General features: G+C 38.0%; 1 protein-coding gene across 3 annotated transcripts in view; it reads right to left on the reverse strand.

The window, feature by feature from the left end:
- Nucleotides 1–1,726: 1,726 nt before the first annotated feature.
- The window catches only part of kansl3 (KAT8 regulatory NSL complex subunit 3), a 48,656-nt gene continuing 30,546 nt past the window's right edge, over nucleotides 1,727–19,836 (reverse strand). For all 3 annotated transcript variants that reach the window (XM_073818768.1, XM_073818769.1, XM_073818767.1), the window contains 5 exons: nucleotides 17,981–18,108; nucleotides 15,109–15,197; nucleotides 14,796–14,997; nucleotides 6,240–6,352; nucleotides 1,727–2,210 (listed from right to left, as the gene is read on the reverse strand). In XM_073818768.1, the coding sequence (XP_073674869.1) occupies nucleotides 2,208–2,210; nucleotides 6,240–6,352; nucleotides 14,796–14,997; nucleotides 15,109–15,197; nucleotides 17,981–18,108 (535 nt within the window). In that variant the 3' untranslated portion in view covers nucleotides 1,727–2,207. The remainder of the gene's footprint in view (nucleotides 2,211–6,239; nucleotides 6,353–14,795; nucleotides 14,998–15,108; nucleotides 15,198–17,980; nucleotides 18,109–19,836) is intronic.

A 19,836-nucleotide genomic window follows, 5' to 3' on the forward strand; every position in this document is an offset into this window, starting at 1 on the left:
ACACCAAGAATAAAAAGCAACATTGTAATAATTTTACTTGTGAGCAGCCACAATGCACAGCCGCAGTTCCTCAGTGAGCTCTTTTGTCTTAGCCATGACTGTCTACAAAACAGCAGCAGAGAGCTTCTGTTTTTCACCTGTTGAGTTGATTAAAACAGCTGTTCCCAATGAATAAGGGGAATTAGGATGCTTTAGAACAGCTTGGACTATATGGAATGATATAGAACTTTGGATTTTCCCATAGACCGTGACAGTTTGCATAGGGTGTGAATAATTTTGGACATGCCACTTTTTGTTCAAGTGTAAATAAAAGCTGAGAAACATTTTTTCCACAATGATGCCTCTTGTACATTGTCTTATTATCTTTTGGGAGAAGCCCCAAAAAAAAAACTTACTGGTTCAATAAAAGTAACTTTATGTCAAATTTTAAGAATATATATATACATTTAGAGGTACTGTTTTGATTGTCTTTCCTGTTGATAAATACAAAAACAAGTGAAGGGCTTGATTTCTGGGAAAATAGTGATCATAATGTGAATACAAGTCTTGAAAACATTTCATCACGATTTCAATGCGTCATACGTGTCAGTGACATCAAGGATGTTGAAAAACACTGATTGTAAACAATTTGTGTTTTCTGTGGCTTCCCACTTTGAGTCAGTGTTTAGACAACTTGATATAAACAGTTATTTTTGTGATTATAGTCAAGTATGTGTATCCTGCTTGATATATGAGGAAAAAGCAAGGGAATGCGTCAAGCGTTTGCACCTCAAGATTGTACTTACGTATTGTCTTTATCCTTCAGGTGGAAATGTCCTATATAGAAAGCTCCCTCAGTCTGTGGTTGATAGATTGTAAAAAAAAACTGCAGTGTTTCTGAGATTAAAACCATCTTTATGTTGCACATCAAATTTCATTATGCAAATCCCACACTGGAAAGACGACTGGGAATTCTTTGGAAAGTATAATCAGTTTTAATACACAATCCTGGAAATAATCTTAAAAGAATCACTTCTGGATGTCAACCTGGATTTATTATTCTCAGAAGAGAAGCTGCAGGTTTGTGTCCTGATCATCAAGGAATGCCCTCCTGAGCCCTCCAGGCGTACTGTATTGAGACACTGGAAATGAAACAATGGCACCATTATATCATATCCTTTCAATTTAGCTAAGAGGGACATGATGGAAAACCAGGACAGGTGGTTTTAATAGTAGCATGCCCACGGGAACTTGTGGACTGAAGAGAAGAGATGGAAAGAACAGGGAATATGGACGACACGTATGCAGGGACGATGGCAGATTATAACAATACTAATAATATTTTTTGGCTCCATGGCTTTAAACATTTTGAGAACCTCTGCCCTAGGAACCACCCAATCACCCTCATAAAATGAGTGCGAGTGCTTCACAATCATCTCATCCCACATGATGTTTTGAGGACACAAACTGCTGCATTAATCAGTGTCTATCATTCAGTTTCATGCTTGTCAACCTCCACTAGTTTCTCTCATTAGGGGCAATAAAAACAATCAGCAATCAAAACAATTGTGACTTAATCAGGCAGACGCATTATTATCCCCCTTGGCATAATCACAACAGTTATTTGAAGGACAGCTATATCCTGATGTCGTGAGGAAAGACTGATGCATGATTAATCTAAAAGACAGAGCATTCAAAATGTGGAGAAAAAAGTCAATTAAAAAACTTGTCTTTTAAAGGTCTTGAATTTATTATCAGTATTTTGACAGTTTGATGATGCATTTCTCTCAGGCTCTTTATGGCTGTGAGGAATAAATAAAGCTCAGGCTCTACAGGGGTTGAATGCAAAACACTTAACAACAAACAAAAATCAAATGAATCAGAAATTCTACATTGGAAAGCAGTTTCATGGAATAGAACGAAAAACAGTGTATTTTCCATTAAATCAGTTGAAATGCTGTGTGGAAAAATATGTGACAGAATAAGGAAAATAATGAAAAAAATAGACACAAACAACAGTGAAGTCAAGTTTTCAGTCCACATGTGCAAGAAAGTATCTGTGGATGGCGCTCTTGCAGGTTGTAAGGCAAATCAGCAGGCTTTGAGTCTTTAAACTGTGTTCCTTCATTTGATACCTCTCGTTTCATCTGTCCGTGCTTTGGATGCTCAATGGATACATGACTGATGGCTGTTTCAGCTTCATATCATCCATTTCATAGAGTTTCTGGTCACTGCAAGATAAAATATTGATTGAACGCATGACCATAACCATATAATGCAGTGCTCTTTAATGTAGGCCTACTTAGATTTTAGACAGTATTGAGTCACTTTGTTCTCAAAGGAAGCAAAAGCAATTAACTGTTGTGTCATTGCATTTCCTTTCCAAATGAAACTATTTTTTGAATGACTATGGTTGAGTGAATGATTCAGTGACTCACTCACTAAACACAATTGTTTCACTCGTAAAGCCAGTTCTCTACTAGCATAATAGTGCGACATGCTTTATAAAGTTTTTCCTTTTCCTTTTTTCTGCTGCATTTGAATTATTTAAATACAGTAAATCCAGTAAAAACAGTAATATTATAAAATATTATTATAATTTAATGGTTAAAATTTAATTTAATTTGATAGTAAAGCAAATTTTTCACACAATTATTTCTAAAGCGGATTTGTATTTTTATTTTTTTAGGCCAATGCCGATACCGATATTATTGCGGAGTAAAAAAGACAGATACCGATATATCGGCCATTTTTTATGTGTTTTATAATACAGTACCAGTATTTCCCTGTGTCCAAACAACAGGTGTGAAAAAAGTGTTACCCCTTCCTGATTTTTTTTTTGCATGTTTGTCACACTTTATTGTTTCAGATCATCAAAGTAATTTAAATATTAATCAAAGGGAACACAAGTAAACACAACATGCCGTTTTTAAATTATTATTTTTTTCATTATAAAAGTAAAACAAAATCCAAACCCATATGGCCCTGTGTGAAAAAGTGTTTGCCCCCTAAACTCAATAACTGGTTGGGCCACCCTTAGCAGCAACAACTGCAATCAAGCGTGTGCGATAACTTGCAGTCAGTCTGTTACAGCGCTGTGCAGGAATTTTGGCCCACTCATCTTGGCAGAATTGTTGTAATTCAGCCACATTGGAGGGTTTTCGAGCATGAACCGCCTTTTAAGGTCATGCCACAGCATCTCAATAGGATTCAGGTCAGGACTTTGACTAGGCCACTCCAAAGTCTTCATTTTGTTATTCTTCAGCCATTCAGAGGTGGATTTGCTGGTGTGTTGTGGATCATTGTCCTGCTGCAGAACCCCGGTTCGCTTCAGCTTGAGGTCACGAACAGATGGCCGGACATTGTCCTTCAGGATTTTTTGGTAGACAGCAGAATTCATGGTTCCATTTATCGCATCGTCTTCCAGGTCCAGAAAAAGCAAAACAGCCCCAGACCATCACACTACCACCACCAGATTTTACTGTTGGTATGATGTTCTTTTTCTGAAATGCTGTGTTACTTTTACGCCAGATGTAATGGGACACACACCATCCAAAAAGTTAAACTTTTGTTTCATCAATCCACAGAGTATTTTCCCAAAAGTCTTGGGGATCATCGAGATGTTTTCTGGCAAAACTGAGACGGGCCTTTATGTTATTTTTGCTCAGCAGCGGTTTTCGCTTGGAGCTCTGCCATGCAGGCCATTTTTGCCCAGTCTCTTTCTTATGGTGGAGTCATGAACACTGACCTTAACTGAGGCAAGAGAGGCCTGCAGTTCTTTAGATGTTGCTGTGGGCTCTTTTGTGACCTCTTGGATGAGTCGTCGCTGCGCTCTTTGGGTAATTTTGGTTGGCTGGCAACTCCTGGGAAGGTTCACCACTGTTCCATGTTTTCGCCATTTGGTGTGGTTCGCTGGAGTCCCAAAGCTTTAGAAATGGCTTTATAACCTTTTCCAGACTGTTAGATCTCAAGTACTTTCTTTCTCATTTGTTCCTGAATTTCTTTGGATCTCAACATGATGTGTAGCTTCTGAGGATCTTTTGGTCTACTTTACTTTGTCAGGCAGGTCCTATTTAAGTGATTTCTTGATTGTGAACAGGTGTGGCAGTAATCAGGCCTGGCTGTGGCTAGAAACTGAACTCAGATGTGATTAACCACAGTTATGTTTTAACGGGGGCGGGGGGTTGTGCAAACACTTTTTCACACAGGGCCATGAGGGTTTGGATTTTTTCCCTTCATAAAAAGTTTTCATTTAAAAACTACATGTTGTCTTTACTTGTGTTATCTCTGATTAATATTTAAATTTGTTTGATGATCTGAAACATTAAAATGTGACAAACATGCAAAAAAATACAAAATCATTAACACTTTTTCACACCACTCGGAAAAACGATATATCGGTCGGGCTTTAATTACTTCAGTCTTCAGTGTCAAATGATCCTTCAGAAATCATTCTAATATTTCTGAAACAATTGCAATAATTAATGTTCAAAACAGTTGTGCTACTTCATAGCTTTGGAAACCATAATAATTTCACAATTCATTGATGAATAAAAAGGTTAATAAAAATGTTTTGTAACTATATCATTATGAATATAAATACATGGATATATAAATAAATGTGTCATTTTTTTTATGCCAGTTGTCCTTTTTAAAATAATAATTTAATTAAAATATATTACTGAAACCATAACTTTTGAATTTACTTACATACTTACGTTTAATATAGTAAACTTTTGAAATATTTCAGACTGTTTTCTATTTGAATATATTTTAAAATCTAATTTATTCCTGTGATTTTAAAACTGATTTTTTTAACATTACTTCAGTTATGTGTTCCTTTAGAAATCATTCTAATATTCTCATTTGCTGCTTAAAAATTTTATTATTATAAATTACTATATTATTATTATTATTATTATTATTATTATTATTATGTTTAAAACAGCAGTGTAGAATTTTTCAGAAGAAAAGTTCAGAAGAACATCATTTATCTGCAACGGAAATTTTTTCTAATATTATACGTCTTTATCGTCACTTTTTATCAATTCAAAGCATCCTTGCTAAACAAAAGTAGGCTATTAAGTTATTTTTTATAAAAATAAAATAAAATACTGACTTTTTAATGGTATAGTCAGTGTATGTTACAAAAGCTTTTCTTTCAGATAAATAGTGTTCTTTGAATTTTTCTATTCATCAAAGAATCCTGATAAGAATTGATAATAATAATAATTGTTTCTTGAACAGCAAATCATCATATTAGAATGATTTCTGACGGAACATGTGACACTGAAAACTGGAGTAATTGTGCTAAAAATTCAGGGTTGAAATCACAGGAATAAATCACATTTTAAAATATATTCAAATAGAAAGTAGTTATTTTATGAAGTAAAAATATTTCAGAATGTTATTGTTTTTGCTGTACATTGGATCAATTAAATGCAGGCTTGGTGAGCAGAAGAGACTTCTTAAAAAAACATGAAAAATCTTAGTGTTCAAAAACTTTTGACAGGTAGTGTATTAACAAAGATCACTGATATAATGTGGAACCTATATAACAATAAATCTAAAAATATTACAAGATTTACAAATAATCTCTCAAAAGTAAACCACCAGGAAACATTGTCGTGACCTGCATTTAGTAATGCGATAGATAGACAGACAGACAGACAGACAGACAGATAGATAGATAGATAGATAGATAGATAGATGTTCGCCCACTCAGCAGTGACTCTTGTTCATGTGCTATACTGCAAAACTACCCAACATCTCTACAATCTCTACAACTAAAATTCCGCTATAGTCAGACACAATCGTATTTTTATGACTCACAAGCATTCTTTAATAAACAAAACATTCTGAATACCTAAGCTGATCCAAAACAAAAATGACAAGCATATAATTATGCTCTTCAGAGTGATTAAGCAAATAATTACACCCTATCTCTCTGCATGGTCAACGAGACAGTTACTACAGCAACCGCACTGCAGAGCGCCAAAGCTGCGATCGAACGGCGAGTAAACATCAGCTGACAGAAAAAAGTTCGGATGAAACCCCCCTAAACGGACTAATCAATATTAATGAAAATCCTAAATGACTTTGATGAGCTCCTCTAATTTCTCGAGCGTGAGTCAAAACAGAGGGAGGCCTGAAGTGAAGCGACCTACTGTTTGGCTCTAGTACAAGTAAATGAAGTGAAGTTAGTAACAGACAGCAGTGTGTCCGTGTGTAGAGCTTCATCAGGACGGCGGGTCACACACCTGGTTGTCCGGTGCACTGTGAGCGGGCGCTGGCGCCCCTGTGTGGCTGAGAGCGGGGATTCTGCTGGGCTGACCGCGCAGCGTCACCGTGATAGTGGTGGGAGCTTTGAGTCCTGCAGAAAACACAAACATTACACACACAAACACGCAAACGTTTCCATGTTTCCATTTTAGTTCGCCATAAATATAACGAAGACAGGTTGCTTGTAAACATATGTAGGAATGTGGAATACTTGATTATTTTCAGAGGTATTTTTACTCAGCTGTAAAAGTACTTTTTAATATTGCATAATATTGTACTTTTTACTGCAATACATTTCATATTAAATATAATTTAATACTTAATTACATTATTAATCTATTACTTTCTTACTTTAAGTTAAAGTAATTCAAAAAAAGAAGACCGGGGAAAAGAGGACGTATGCATGGCAAGCCGTTTTAGCCTAAAATATACTTAGTGTTACTCGTCGTATTGCATTTTTACTAGTAACAATTCAATTAGAGAGCTCTATATTTAAATTTTTACTAGTAACAATTCCAATTACAGAGCTCTCTAATTCAATTCTTACTAATAAGGATTTCAATTAGAGAGCTCTACAAATTCATTTTTACTAGTCATATGTCTCCATTGCCTTCCATTCATTTTTTTATTACAGAGCTCTACAATTGAATTATTACTAGTAAGAATTACAATTAGAGAGCTCTACAAATGAATTCTTACTAGTAACAATTACAATTAGAGAGCTCTAAAAATGCAATTACAGTACCCTGGAAATCCAGAGGTCTTGCGGGAGCACAATTTGAATTGTCTCTGCAAGACGTAAGCAGGTCTGGGAACCAATCAAACTGGTGTATCTGATGTAGGCGGGCCAGAGGCGAGCTAAGCCGATGACGACAGCGCTGCGACATCCGGAATCATTAACATTGAAAGATGGCTACAGATGAACACCAGTTGTTTGAAACGTCTTTGGCCGCTACAATGAACGAGTTAGAATTGGCTTTTCATATAAAAGAGGAACAGAAAACCGCGCTCGAATCGTTCCTTTGCAAGAAGGACGTTTTTGCTGTTTTGCCGACTGGATGCGGCAAGAGTTTAATCTATCAGTTAGCTCCGCTGGTAACTCTGGATACGTCAAACTGTGTATTGTTGTGATTGGTCGTGGCGTTATCTAATTGCATGCAGTGAGAGTTTCAAATGCATGCTTGGTGCCGCCCCTCGAGTTAGGCCCTTTTCATTGCTCGATGCCAGACCCTTAATCTTAATAGATTAGGGTCTGGATTTTTTCCAGGCTACAATTACAGAGCTCTACAATTCAATTTTTGCTAGTAAAAAAACACATTAAAGACATGTTTAATTGCAGAGCTCTGCAATTGAATTAAAGAGCTCTCTAATTCACTTCTTACTTGTAAAAACTGAATTAGAGAGATCTCTAAATGAAATTGTTACTAGTAAAAACTGAATTAGAGAGCTCACTAATTGGAATTATTACTAGTCAAAATTGATTTAGAAAGCTCTCTAATTGTAATTGTTACTAGTAATAATTCAATTGTAGAGCTCTCTAATTGAAATTCATACTAGTTAAAATTCTGTTGTAGAGCTCTGTAATTAAAAATGAATGGAAGTCAATGGAGACATATGAATAGAAAAAATGAATTTGTAGAACTCTCTAACTGGAATTGGTACTAGTAAGAATTGAATTAGAGACCTCTCTAATTGGCATTGTTACTAGTAGGAATTGGATTATAGAGCTCTCTAATTGAATTGTTACTTGTAAAAATGCTTTTACGATTGAGTAACGCTTAGTATATTTTAGGCTAAAACGGCTTGCCATACGTATGGTCACCCTACTGAATCACAGCCATACCGATACACAGCCATATCTCATATCTACTCGTGTGATATTACTTATTTATAAAGCTATTTCATTATTTATATGGTATTTATCGAGTCCCAACTCTTATGAAAGAGTGAAACACGCAATTCTGTTCCCTAAAATCTTAAATTATGTCCCAAAAGTAAATCTAACTATAAGCTTCCCTTAACTTTCCTGCCAACTTTTCTCATTAAAGTACTAATCTGCTATTAGTCTACACATTATGGAAAGCTAAACATTTAATAATAGCATTTTTTTATACCTATTAAGGGGAACACTGGGTTTTAAGACTTGTATGGCTTAATATAAAGTAAATGATGTCTCTTACTGAAATATGCAGAAGAAAACCCATGAAAGATTTACGTTATTTAAAAAAAGACGTGAAATGGTTGCATTCAGTGAGCTACTGGCGTATACATCGTATACTGATATGACGACCACAGCTACTGAAAGAGCTTACTGGTGGTGATGGATATAAGCGAAAGTTTAAAACAAATGTCATACCATACTTAGACTCCATAAGGAGTCTAAACACCCCTGGATATCGATTGAAATCCAAGCTGAGAAACTCCTTCAGTGTCTGCAGCATCATGACAAGTGTCGGCATGTTTACATCCTGCCATGATGGCATCTAACGTTTCTTGTCTCTGCCATTTGTAAGCTTTTTCAGTAACTGTGGTCTACTAAAATCCTCAAAGGCATCAGTGGAGAGAAGTGGAGAGAACAAAGACGCTGGTCTTTAGGATAAGTGATTCTCTGGCGCGGACAGGACGACAGCATGTAAGTGACTACTTAAATTCTGTATTTTAAATAGGCGGTTGTTGCATTTGTTGCTGCTAGATAAACACGTCCTTGTTTTCTATTTATTGACTTATTCGTTTCTACTTGCATTTTGTTGCTGCTAGAGAGTATTTATTCGTTTCTGTTTATTTGTTTCCTGGTGATTTCGTTCTAAATAATAGTTTTGATTGCTCTTATTCAAATTGAAATACTGAGCCAACGGCCAAGGGAAGCTTTTGTTTGTGATATCGCTCCCTTCCTGAGCGCGCTTAAAAGTGCAAAGTGTGTTACTTTTTCGTTTCGGTTTGACCCATTTGCGTACGATCCATTTGGGACTGACTCAGCCGAGTGGGCGTCCCCAGCTGCTATCACTAAAGTATTGATTGGTGGTGTATTTAACTATTTGTATCAGCTTACGCTGAAGCGTCAGCGTTCAGCCTCCTCGCGTGAAGACAGACGAGAGTAAAGACCTGTGACTTTTCCTGCGCGACTTTAACCTAGCAACGAAACCGACAACACACATAAGTAATCCTTTCCTTTATTTCACTCTTCTTTCTGTCCTCCTCTATCATGTGTTTTCAATTCATTCCTGTGCTCTCTACACACTGCACTAACATCACACGCACACGTCGACGCAATATTTCTAACCTGCGTCCTATCGACACCTCTTCCACTGAACCTTTCTCTTTCACGGTTGGACTCTGGAACTGTCAGTCAGCTGTCAACAAAGCTGACATCATTTCGGCATTTTCTTTGCAATCTGGCCTGAGCATCCTAGGTTTGACTGAGACCTGGATACGTCCAGATAACTCTGCAACCCCAGCCGCTCTATCTAATAAATTCTCCTTCTCTCACACCCCGCGTCAGACTGGAAGGGGTGGGGGTACGGGACTTCTTATTTCTGACAACTGGAAATACTCAACCCATTCTCCTCTATGCAACTATAACTCATTTGAATCGCATACAATCACTATCATATCTCCTATCAAACTCCATGTTGTGGTAATTTACCGCCCCCACCTAGTCAACTTGGCTTCTTCTTAGAAGAGCTGGATGGGCTGCTTTCCTCTTTTCCAGAGGATGGCACTCCACTTTTAGTCTTTGGGGACTTCAACATTCACCTTGACAAGCCCTATGCTGCAGACTTCCATTCACTCCTAGCTTCATTTGATCTAAAACGCATCATCACTACATACACTCATAAATCTGGCAACCAACTTGATCTCATTTCCACACAAAATTGTATTTCAGATAACATTGTAGTCAAACCCCTACACATCTCTGACCACTTCTTCATTACCCTTAACCTACATCTTGCTACTTGTGCTCCCCCAACACCTCTACCTGTTACTTTTAGACGAAACCTACGCTCTCTCTCACCCTCCCACCTTTCTTCCTTAGTATCTTCCTCCCTTCCCTCTCCAAACCACTTCACATCCCTGGATACTAATGCAGCAACCGACACCTTGTGCTCCACTCTAACCTCTTGTCTAGACCAGTGTTTCTCAACTCCAGTCCTCGGGACCCACTGCTCTGCACATTTTGTATGTCTTCCTCATTTAAGGCACCTGATTTTGATCATCAGCTCATTAGTAGAAAGATTCATGAACTGAACTGAGTGTGTCAGACTCAGAAACATACAAAATTTGCAGAGCAGTGGGTCCCGAGGACTGGAGTTGAGAAACACTGGTCTAGACGATATATGCCCTCTCTCCTCCAGGCCAGCACGGGCTGCTCCTTCAAACCCTTGGTTATCCGATGTTCTCCGAGAGCATCGGTCCAAACTTAGGGCAGCCGAGAGAAAATGGCACAAATCTCAGGATCCATCTGACCTGAGTATGTATCGGTCTCTGCTCTCATCCTTCTCTTCCCAAGTACATACTGCCAAATCTTCATACTTCCACAACAAGATCAACAATGCTCCGGATGCACGCAACCTTTTCAAAACTTTTACTTCACTGCTTTGCCCCCCTCCACCACTTCTATAACAGCTGATGAGTTTGCCACATTCTTCACAGACAAAACTACATCTATCAGTAACAAGTTCTCAGCTCCACACATACAGGAACTACAATTGACCACACTCACGGCTGGAACTCCCCTCTTCTCCTTCTGTCCTTACTCTGAGGCAGAAGTAGCAAAACTACTCCTCTCCAGCCATCCGACGACATGTCTTTTAGATCCTATCCCCTCACACCTTCTCCAAGAAATCTCTCCCACAATCCTACCGGCGCTCACACACATCATCAACACATCTCTTCTCACAGGCACTTTCCCCACTACGTTTAAGCAGGCCCGGGTAACCCCACTGCTCAAAAAACCTACACTGAACACTTCACTCATCAACAACTACAGACCTGTCTCTCTCCTTGCATTCATAGCAAAGACACTGGAAAGAGCCGTTTTCAACCAGCTTTCTTTATTTCTCTCACAGAACAATCTTTTGCATGCTAACCAGTCAGGTTTCAGGAGTGGCCATTCAACTGAGACTGCTCTACTGTCTGTCACTGAAGCCTTGCGGACTGCTAAAGCTGATTCCAAATCATCAGTACTCATTTTGCTGGATCTATCTGCAGCTTTTGACACGTTGAATCATCAGATCCTCCTGTCCACCCTCTCATCGCTGGGCATCACAGGGACTGCACTTCGCTGGTTCGAATCCTACCTCTCTGGTAGGTCTTTCAGAGTGGCCTGGGGAGGGGAGGTATCCAAAACTCATCAACTGGTCACTGGGGTTCCTCAGGGATCAGTTCTTGGACCCCTCCTCTTCTCCATATTCACTACATCTCTGGGCCCCATCATACAGGCACATGGCTTCTCCTACCATTGCTATGCTGATGACACACAGCTCTATCTTTCATTCAAACCAGATGATCCATTGGTAGCTGCGCGGATCTCAGGCTGCCTGGCGGATATCTCTGCATGGATGAAGGAACACCATCTACAGTTCAATCTAGCAAAGACTGAACTCCTCATCTTTCCTGCCACTCCATCTTTACAACATGACTTCTCCATCCAGTTAGGTTCATCAACAATTACCCCATCGACTTCAGCCAGAAATCTGGGTGTAATCTTTGACGACCAATTGACCTTTAAAGATTACATTGCTAAAACTGCAAGATCTTGCAGGTTTGCATTGCACAACATCAGAAAGATCAGGCCCTTTTTAACAGAGCATGCTACACAACTCCTTGTCTAGGCCCTGGTCTTTCCAGGCTGGACTACTGCAATGCTCTTTTAGCCGGTCTTCCAGCATGTACAATCAAACCTCTACAAATGATTCAGAATGCAGCAGCACGACTGGTCTTCAATGAGCCCCAAAAGGCCCATGTCACACCTCTCTTCATATCACTGCACTGGCTACCGGTTACAGCACGCATCAAATTCAAGGCACTGATGCTGGCATAAAGGACAGCCACCGGCTCATCACCTGCTTACCTCCATCCACTACTATGAATCTACACTCCCTCCAGATGTCTGAGATCCTCTAGTGAAAGACACCTCATTGTACCACCACAGAGAGGTATGAAATCACTTTCCAGAACATTCTCGTTCAACGTTCCTGCCTGGTGGAATGATCTTCCCACCCCCATCCGGAATTCAGTCTCCTTAACAGCTTTCAAACGACTGCTGAAAACCCATCTATTCAGACACTATGTGACTCTATTAAAAAAAAAAAAAAAAAAAAAAACCTCCTCTTTCTCTATTCTCCCTCTCTACCCTGTCTCCTCTCTTTCTTGATCTTCCCCTTATAGCCTGCACTCTTCTAACAATGCCTGATATATGGTATTTTTGAGCTCTTCCCATGTTGATCTGCCTCCTTAGGACGAATCACTTGTTGTATTCCCAATTGTTAGTCACTTTGGATAAAAGCTTCTGCTAAATGAATAAATGTAGGAAGTTTTATTTGTCCACAGGCATCTTCCCATTCTCTTCTCCTCTTCTTCTCGCTGTGAAAAGCAGTGAAGACTTATCACTTCTCTTGTTGCCCTTCGACTGAAAATTACAACCAAAAAGTGGTCATGAATGAATGAATGATGCATTTATATAGCGCTTTAATTGTGTATTGCCGTACACCCAAAGCGCTTTACAGTCATATGGGGGATCTCTCCTCAACCACCACCACCGTCTATTGGTCATCATATCAGTATTTTATTTTCCAAGTTGTGTTGCGGTAAAAATAGCAACAGGTAGTGCCAGTAGCTCCTAAGCAACTAAGTGTAACCATTTCACTTCATCAAAATAATGGTGCCCCCTATAGTCCAAAATATGTATAAAACAGGGTTTCTATTACATATTTCATAAGAAACATCACTTACACTATAAAAAGCCTTATATAAAGGGTATAAAGTCTTAATACCCAGGGTTTCCATTAATAATAATAATAATTAAAAAAAAATACTAAAAGTTTGCTTTTTTTGCAAAAAAAAAAATAATAAAAATGAATCTACAAATGTCTGTAGGTTTGTGGTATGTGACTGCATTGTGAAAAAGTGTCAGCTGTGGGCGCCAAAGATCCTGCTGCATAATGGATGTATGAACAGTAAACACTAGTATACTACATACTACATACAGTATACTATCACTATTAAAAATATACTATATGTAACTGAACCAAAAAATCAGTTATAAGGGCAAACTTCTTGAAATTGAGATTTATACATTCTTCTTGAAATGAATAAACTGAATAAATAAGCTTTCCATTGATGCATGGTTTGTTAGAATAGGACAATATTTGGCTGAGATACAACTATTTGAAAATCTGGAATCTGAGGGTGAGAAAAAAAATAAAAATACTGAGAAAATCTCCTTAAAGTTGTCCAAATGAAGTTCTTAGCAATGCATATCACTAATCACAAATTAAGTTTTGATATATCTACAGTAGGAAATGTACAAAATTTCTTCACGGAACACGATCTTTACTTAATATCCTAATGATTTTTGGCATAAAAGTAAAATCAATCATTTTGACCCATGTGTCTTTTTGGCTATTGCTACAAATATGTGGTCCAGGGTCACATATGCTATAATGCCGTCCATCTAAATACCCTTTAGTTTGCATTGTGAATCAAATTGTTATACAGTAAATCATGTTAATCAGATAAATCACTAGCTGTTTACAACAGAATTCTGCTTACTGCCAAACATAAAAAAAAAAAAAAAAAAAAATTGCATAAAGCATCTACACTTAGTATTGCATTTGACCAAACAACTACAAATTAATAATCCATAATTTTGGGTTTTGTAATTTATGTGGACTGTATTTACATAAACTGCTGCAAAAAATAGAGAACACTTAAGCATGCATTTGGGAAATGAAAACAGAAAACATAATAATAATGACACGAAGAGGTCAGGAAAAAGTTTGCTGCTGGGGATTTAATGAATGCCTTTGTGAGTAGAGCAAGCCTTATGATTTACATACTCATCCAACAACAAACAAAAAAACAAACAAGTAAACAAATAACAAAACAGAGAACTGAAGCAAATGAAAACACAAAAATGTTTTGAAAAAACAGTGAGGTGGTCATATAAAGCATGAATGAAGCCGCTGATGTGGGAATTGATCGTGACTGTCATTTTTACAGCACTGCTATATAAATGTTCTGGTCCTCTGGATGTAACAGCAGTTTGAGTTAAAGGGCACTAAAATGAACAACTTATGTAAAATTACATTAGTCTGCACACTGAACAACCCTGATATTGTATAGGAACACCCAATAAAGCTCTTTACATGCATTAAAAAAACAGTACAAATCTACACAAATGTCTATGGTACATATTTACATGTTTACTGATCTGTCGAAAGGTTTACCAGCTTAGATTACAGCTAAACTAGTCTCTACTCATCGCGGACGCCTCTGTTTGGATCGCTGTGTCATCAGCGGCGATGAGGACGTACCCGTGCTCTGACTGGAGACGTGGGCCAGTCCCGGCAGACTATTGGCTAGTTTAGCCAGTCCACCGTTGGTGAGGAGCTGGTGGATGGCTGTGGTTTTGGTCATCCCGGAGGAAGTCGACACGACCGGCACTGCCCGCACGAGTGTGCCTCCGCCCGGGCTGAGCGAGCTCAACACCTGCCCCTGAGGCTTACCTCCAGACACCTGAACACCAGCACACACAGACAAAAGTGATTCAGTGGGAAATATACATCAGGTTTATTATATAGGAAGCAATAGAGATATTAGAGCAGAATGTTGTGTAAGGGCCGGCACCTGTGTGGTGGAGGGGACGCCTGGTGACTTAGTGTTGATTTCCTGCAGACTGAGGCTAAGGCCCTGCAGCAGACTACTGGCAGAGGGAGCTAAACACACATAAACAGAGAGAGAGAGAGAGTCAGAAAGGATTAATATTTGAGTTAAAGTAGCATTATCACTTGCTCAGCAATGGATCCTCTGCAGTGAATGGGTGCCGTCAGAATGAGTGTCCAAACAGCTGATAAAAACATCGCAATAATCCACAAGTAATCCACACCACTCTAGTACATCAATTAAAGGTGCCATAAAATGCATTGAGAGAATATTTTAAATTGTTCTCTGATATCTACATAGAAAGTATATGGCATAGGAAAGGGCAAAAATTCTCCAGAAACAGGTCCAAATAATGATGAGCTCTGCTCTGATTGGCTGTTTCACAGAGCGGCTCATTTAGCTGTCACACAGCAGGAAGGAAACACATGGAGGAAAACATATTTAATTACAGAGCTCGAGCCGCTATTAAAGGAGTAGTTCACTTTCAGAACAAAAATTTACAGATAATGTACTCACCCCCTTGTCATTTCAATTTTGTTTTTAGAAAATAACCCATCGTTAGTTCAAACTCGGGGGCACCATAGAAGTCCATTATATGGAGAGAAATGTTGAAATGTTTTCCTCAAAAAACAATTTCCTTACGACTGAAGAAAGAAAGACAAGAACATCTTGGATGACAAGGGGGCCAGTACATTATCTGTAAATGTTTGTTCTGAAAGTGAACTACTGCTTTAATATGCGGGGCATTGAAACTGCCGTTTTGAATGCATGATACATTTTTGCTTTCACTTTATTGTCCTCGCTTTGTCTTTTCACAATAGCCTACCCACAGAACTTCAGACTCATGTCATGTCCATGTACAGAACTGTTATTATTCAGCTATGCCAAGGTAAATACAGTTTTTCATTCTACGGCACCTTTAACATCTTGTGAAATGAAAAGCTGCTTGTTTGAAAGAAACAAATCCATCATTAAGAGGTTTTAAACTTCAAACTGTTGCTTCTGGCTGAAATGAGGGTCCAAACAAAGTTGTCTGGTTTAAATCAGGAGAAAAATATGCACAATTCAAGCACCATTTACAAGCAAAAACAGTCCAAAACAAATATATGGTTAGACTTTGATGTGAGAGGACAACAGGGGATGGACTTTTTCACTTGAGAAAGCATTATTAAGGACATATATTTTGGCCAGAGTGATGGTTTAAAGTTAAAAATGAAGGATTTGTTTCGATTATTGCGATGTTTTTATCAGCTGTTTGGACACTCATTCTGACGGCACCCATTCACTGCAGAGGACCCATTGCTGAGTAAGTGATGTAATGCTCAATTTGCCTAAAAATTTTTCTGATGAAAAAACTCATCTACATCTTGGATGGCCTGAGGGTGAGTCACATTTATCGTTGCTCTGTGCAATTTATTGGGCAAATCTGAGCAAATTTTGAGGATGTCAGTTGATACACAGGCCATTTTTGACTTGCTTACTCATAGTATTTGTTACATTATCATTAGAGATGCTCCGATTGATTGGCTAAACCTGGCCGATCTGACGAACCGATGGCAATTTTATGTCAAAGAAATCTCACGTGCAGGAGCATTGTCCAAAACATTTAATACCACTAACCTGATTCGGCACTTAAGAACAAGCCACCACCATATATATATATATATATAGAGAGAGAGAGAGAGAGAGAGAGAGAGAGAGAGAGAGAGAGAGATTAGGCTCATGAATTACCTCTCGCTGAGTCTGTGCGTCTCTCAAAACTGTCTCTACTAATAGTGAAACTTTAAATTTATTATCTTCAGAAACAGTGCCGTTGTTTCCTCGCTTGTGAGAAATGTCACATAGTTTTTAAGTTGTTAATCGTCAGAACAGCGCTAACAACATTAGTGCGTATGCTGTAAGGGAGAGAGAGTGGGAGAAATAGAGTAGGCTATGTGCTTTCCGTACATAACAAAACTTAATTTTGTGGCTAAAACATGGAAATAATCTGTTGTTTTTATCCTATTTTTTTTACCATATTTAGTAAGGCCAGTGTCATTGTGGGTTTTGGTTATTTTGCTGTTTTAGGCTGTAAGGATCTTTAAAATAACTGAAATTATTTGGTGAAGTGATACAGACATGTAATGCTATCCAGAGATGCCTGGAACTACATTCACTGTATTTATAACCCCATTTTGAAGGCATATTAAAATGTTCACTGTATAAGTGATTATTCATTACTCTCTTAAAATGATAGTTACATTACTGTAAAAATTTAACAAAATATAACAAAAGCAACATCTATAGTAATACTTTATCTGAAAAAAGATGAATGTTGATCAGAGAGATTGCATATCAGTTATATAAAGCTCAAAGCATCAGAATCGGCATTGGTACCACGACACGAAATCGGTACTCGGTATCGGCTGCAAAAATCCTGATCGAAGCATCCCTAATTATCATAATATATATTACATTATCATATAACTTAACATGGCACATGGTGGCCAGGATTAGGTAAAACAAGGCAGAAAATGTGTCCTTTTAAGAGAAAAGATAAAGGGATTTAAACTCCTCACATCTGGCAACCCCAAGCAATAACACTCATAGAGCCTTGTTAAAAGGCTCTTTCCATTTCACATTTTGTGTTGTAGAAAATATTATATTTTTCGTTTTTAAGCTACATTAGTGTTTTTAAACACCAACCACAGTTGGTGTTTAATGATATTGCTGTCGTCTCATTTAGTCCAGGTAATCAACAAACATATTTTTGTCATAATTTTCGTAAAACGAAATGAACACTAATTTAAAGCGCTTGTAGACGATCCTGTTGGTAGAATGTAATGGTTGTGGGTACCTTGTGCAGTGGTGGGGGCCTGAGCCTGGACAGGAGAGGAAGAACCGGACATCATGCTCCCCTGCAGGCTGTGAAACGGCCCTTCACTAGAACCCAAAGCTCCAGATACATCTGCCAAACCACCTGACCTAAAGAAGCACAGGACACCAGCTCACAATCAAGCCACCAACACACACTGATGCTATTTAACAAGAACTTTTGTAGATTATTAGTGAAGATGAAGTACAGCACGGCATGGCATTGCATAAATCATGCAAATGTCACAATAAAAACATTAATCTAAATCATACGACTGGGCAATGTAGCAAGATCAACATTACACAAGAACACAAGTAGCACTGGTCATTTCCTCAAGATTAAACACCCGTTTAAACTACCATGAATGTGCCGTGTGAAAACTATTTTAATTTGAGTGATTGTGTGTTATTGCACTGTTCAGACTGACACAAATCCATTTGAGGTCAAATACCTTGCAGAATCTGCAAAGTGATAATTATTCTACCAAAATAAGAGAGATCATACAGAATGCATGTTATAATTTTAGTACTGACCTGAGTAAGATATTTGACATAAATTACCTTTACAGATAGTCCACAAGAGAAATTATAGTTGAATTTATAAAAATGACCCCGTTCAAAAGTTTACATACACTTGATTCTTAATACTGTGTTGTTACCTGAATGATCCACAGCTGTGTTTAAGTGATAGTTGTTTATGAACCCCCTTGTTTGTCCTGAACAGTTAAACTGCCTGCTGTTCTTCAGGAAAAAAATCCTTCAGGTCCCACAAATTCTTTGTTTTTCTGTTTTTTAGCATTTTTGTGTATTTGAACTAGGGCTGTCAAATGATTAAAATTTTTAATCAGATTAATCAGACTTTTCAGTGGATTAATCATGATTAATCACTATTTGCAACGACACCTGAATCCTAACCATTTTTTTTGTCTGAAATGCATACCAAAATATAAATAACAGGACACAGATACATAATTTTCATATTTTCATATTATGTCAGGGCCCGCACCGAGCCTGTTTTAGGCTACTCCTTATTTTTTATATTTTAGACATCCATCAATTATGTCGCGCTGGTGGAAACAGCACAAGACTTTCGCTGGGATGGCGCAACTGGAAGAGATCCACGTTCAATCGCACGCAGTAGGCTGAAACTTGCCACAAAATACCGGCAAAAATAAATAATAAATGTGTCGGGGAAAGAGTAAGGACATATCTGAATTATTTATTAATAAAGTGTATTCAATGTGAGTCAACGTGAGTCAATGTCGCAAAGATCCTGCAATCTAATTTTTGGACGCGCCTTGAGAGAGAAATGTATCATTAAGGATTACATATTAAACAAGTTTTTGTTTTCGATTTGTTTTATTTCGTTAAGTAATAATTTAAAACTTTCTATAGATATGTTTATCATGTCTGTGAGGCATGCATTTAGCTTTATTTTTGTTAAGCACTCCTGTTCAAGAACGAGACGACAGAAAGCGCATCATTTTTGTTTTCTTTATTTTATAAAAACACTGCAACGTTTTTTGGTGTATTACTTTTTCCTTTGTGAGCAAAAATGACGGATAATTTGAAATTGCTTCCACTGAAAAAATGCAAATGATTGAGCTGGTGCCTCGATGACCTGCAAAGCGGCTTTATGTATCTTCCACTCTCCACTCTGTCACTGTGTCAGTCACCGAGAATGAACCCAGCATAACTATGCAGATTTAATTCCCAAAACATAAGAAAAACGAAAGTTTCATACAAATTCTGAATGGATTATGGCATGGAAAGTGCAAAGCGCGCTCCCTTTATTATCACTAAAAGCGTCACAAATCTAGTTCATAGAGATCTCACAAC

This window comes from Garra rufa, chromosome 15 (assembly GCF_049309525.1).
Source record: "Garra rufa chromosome 15, GarRuf1.0, whole genome shotgun sequence".
In the NCBI taxonomy this organism is placed as follows: domain Eukaryota; kingdom Metazoa; phylum Chordata; class Actinopteri; order Cypriniformes; family Cyprinidae; genus Garra; species Garra rufa.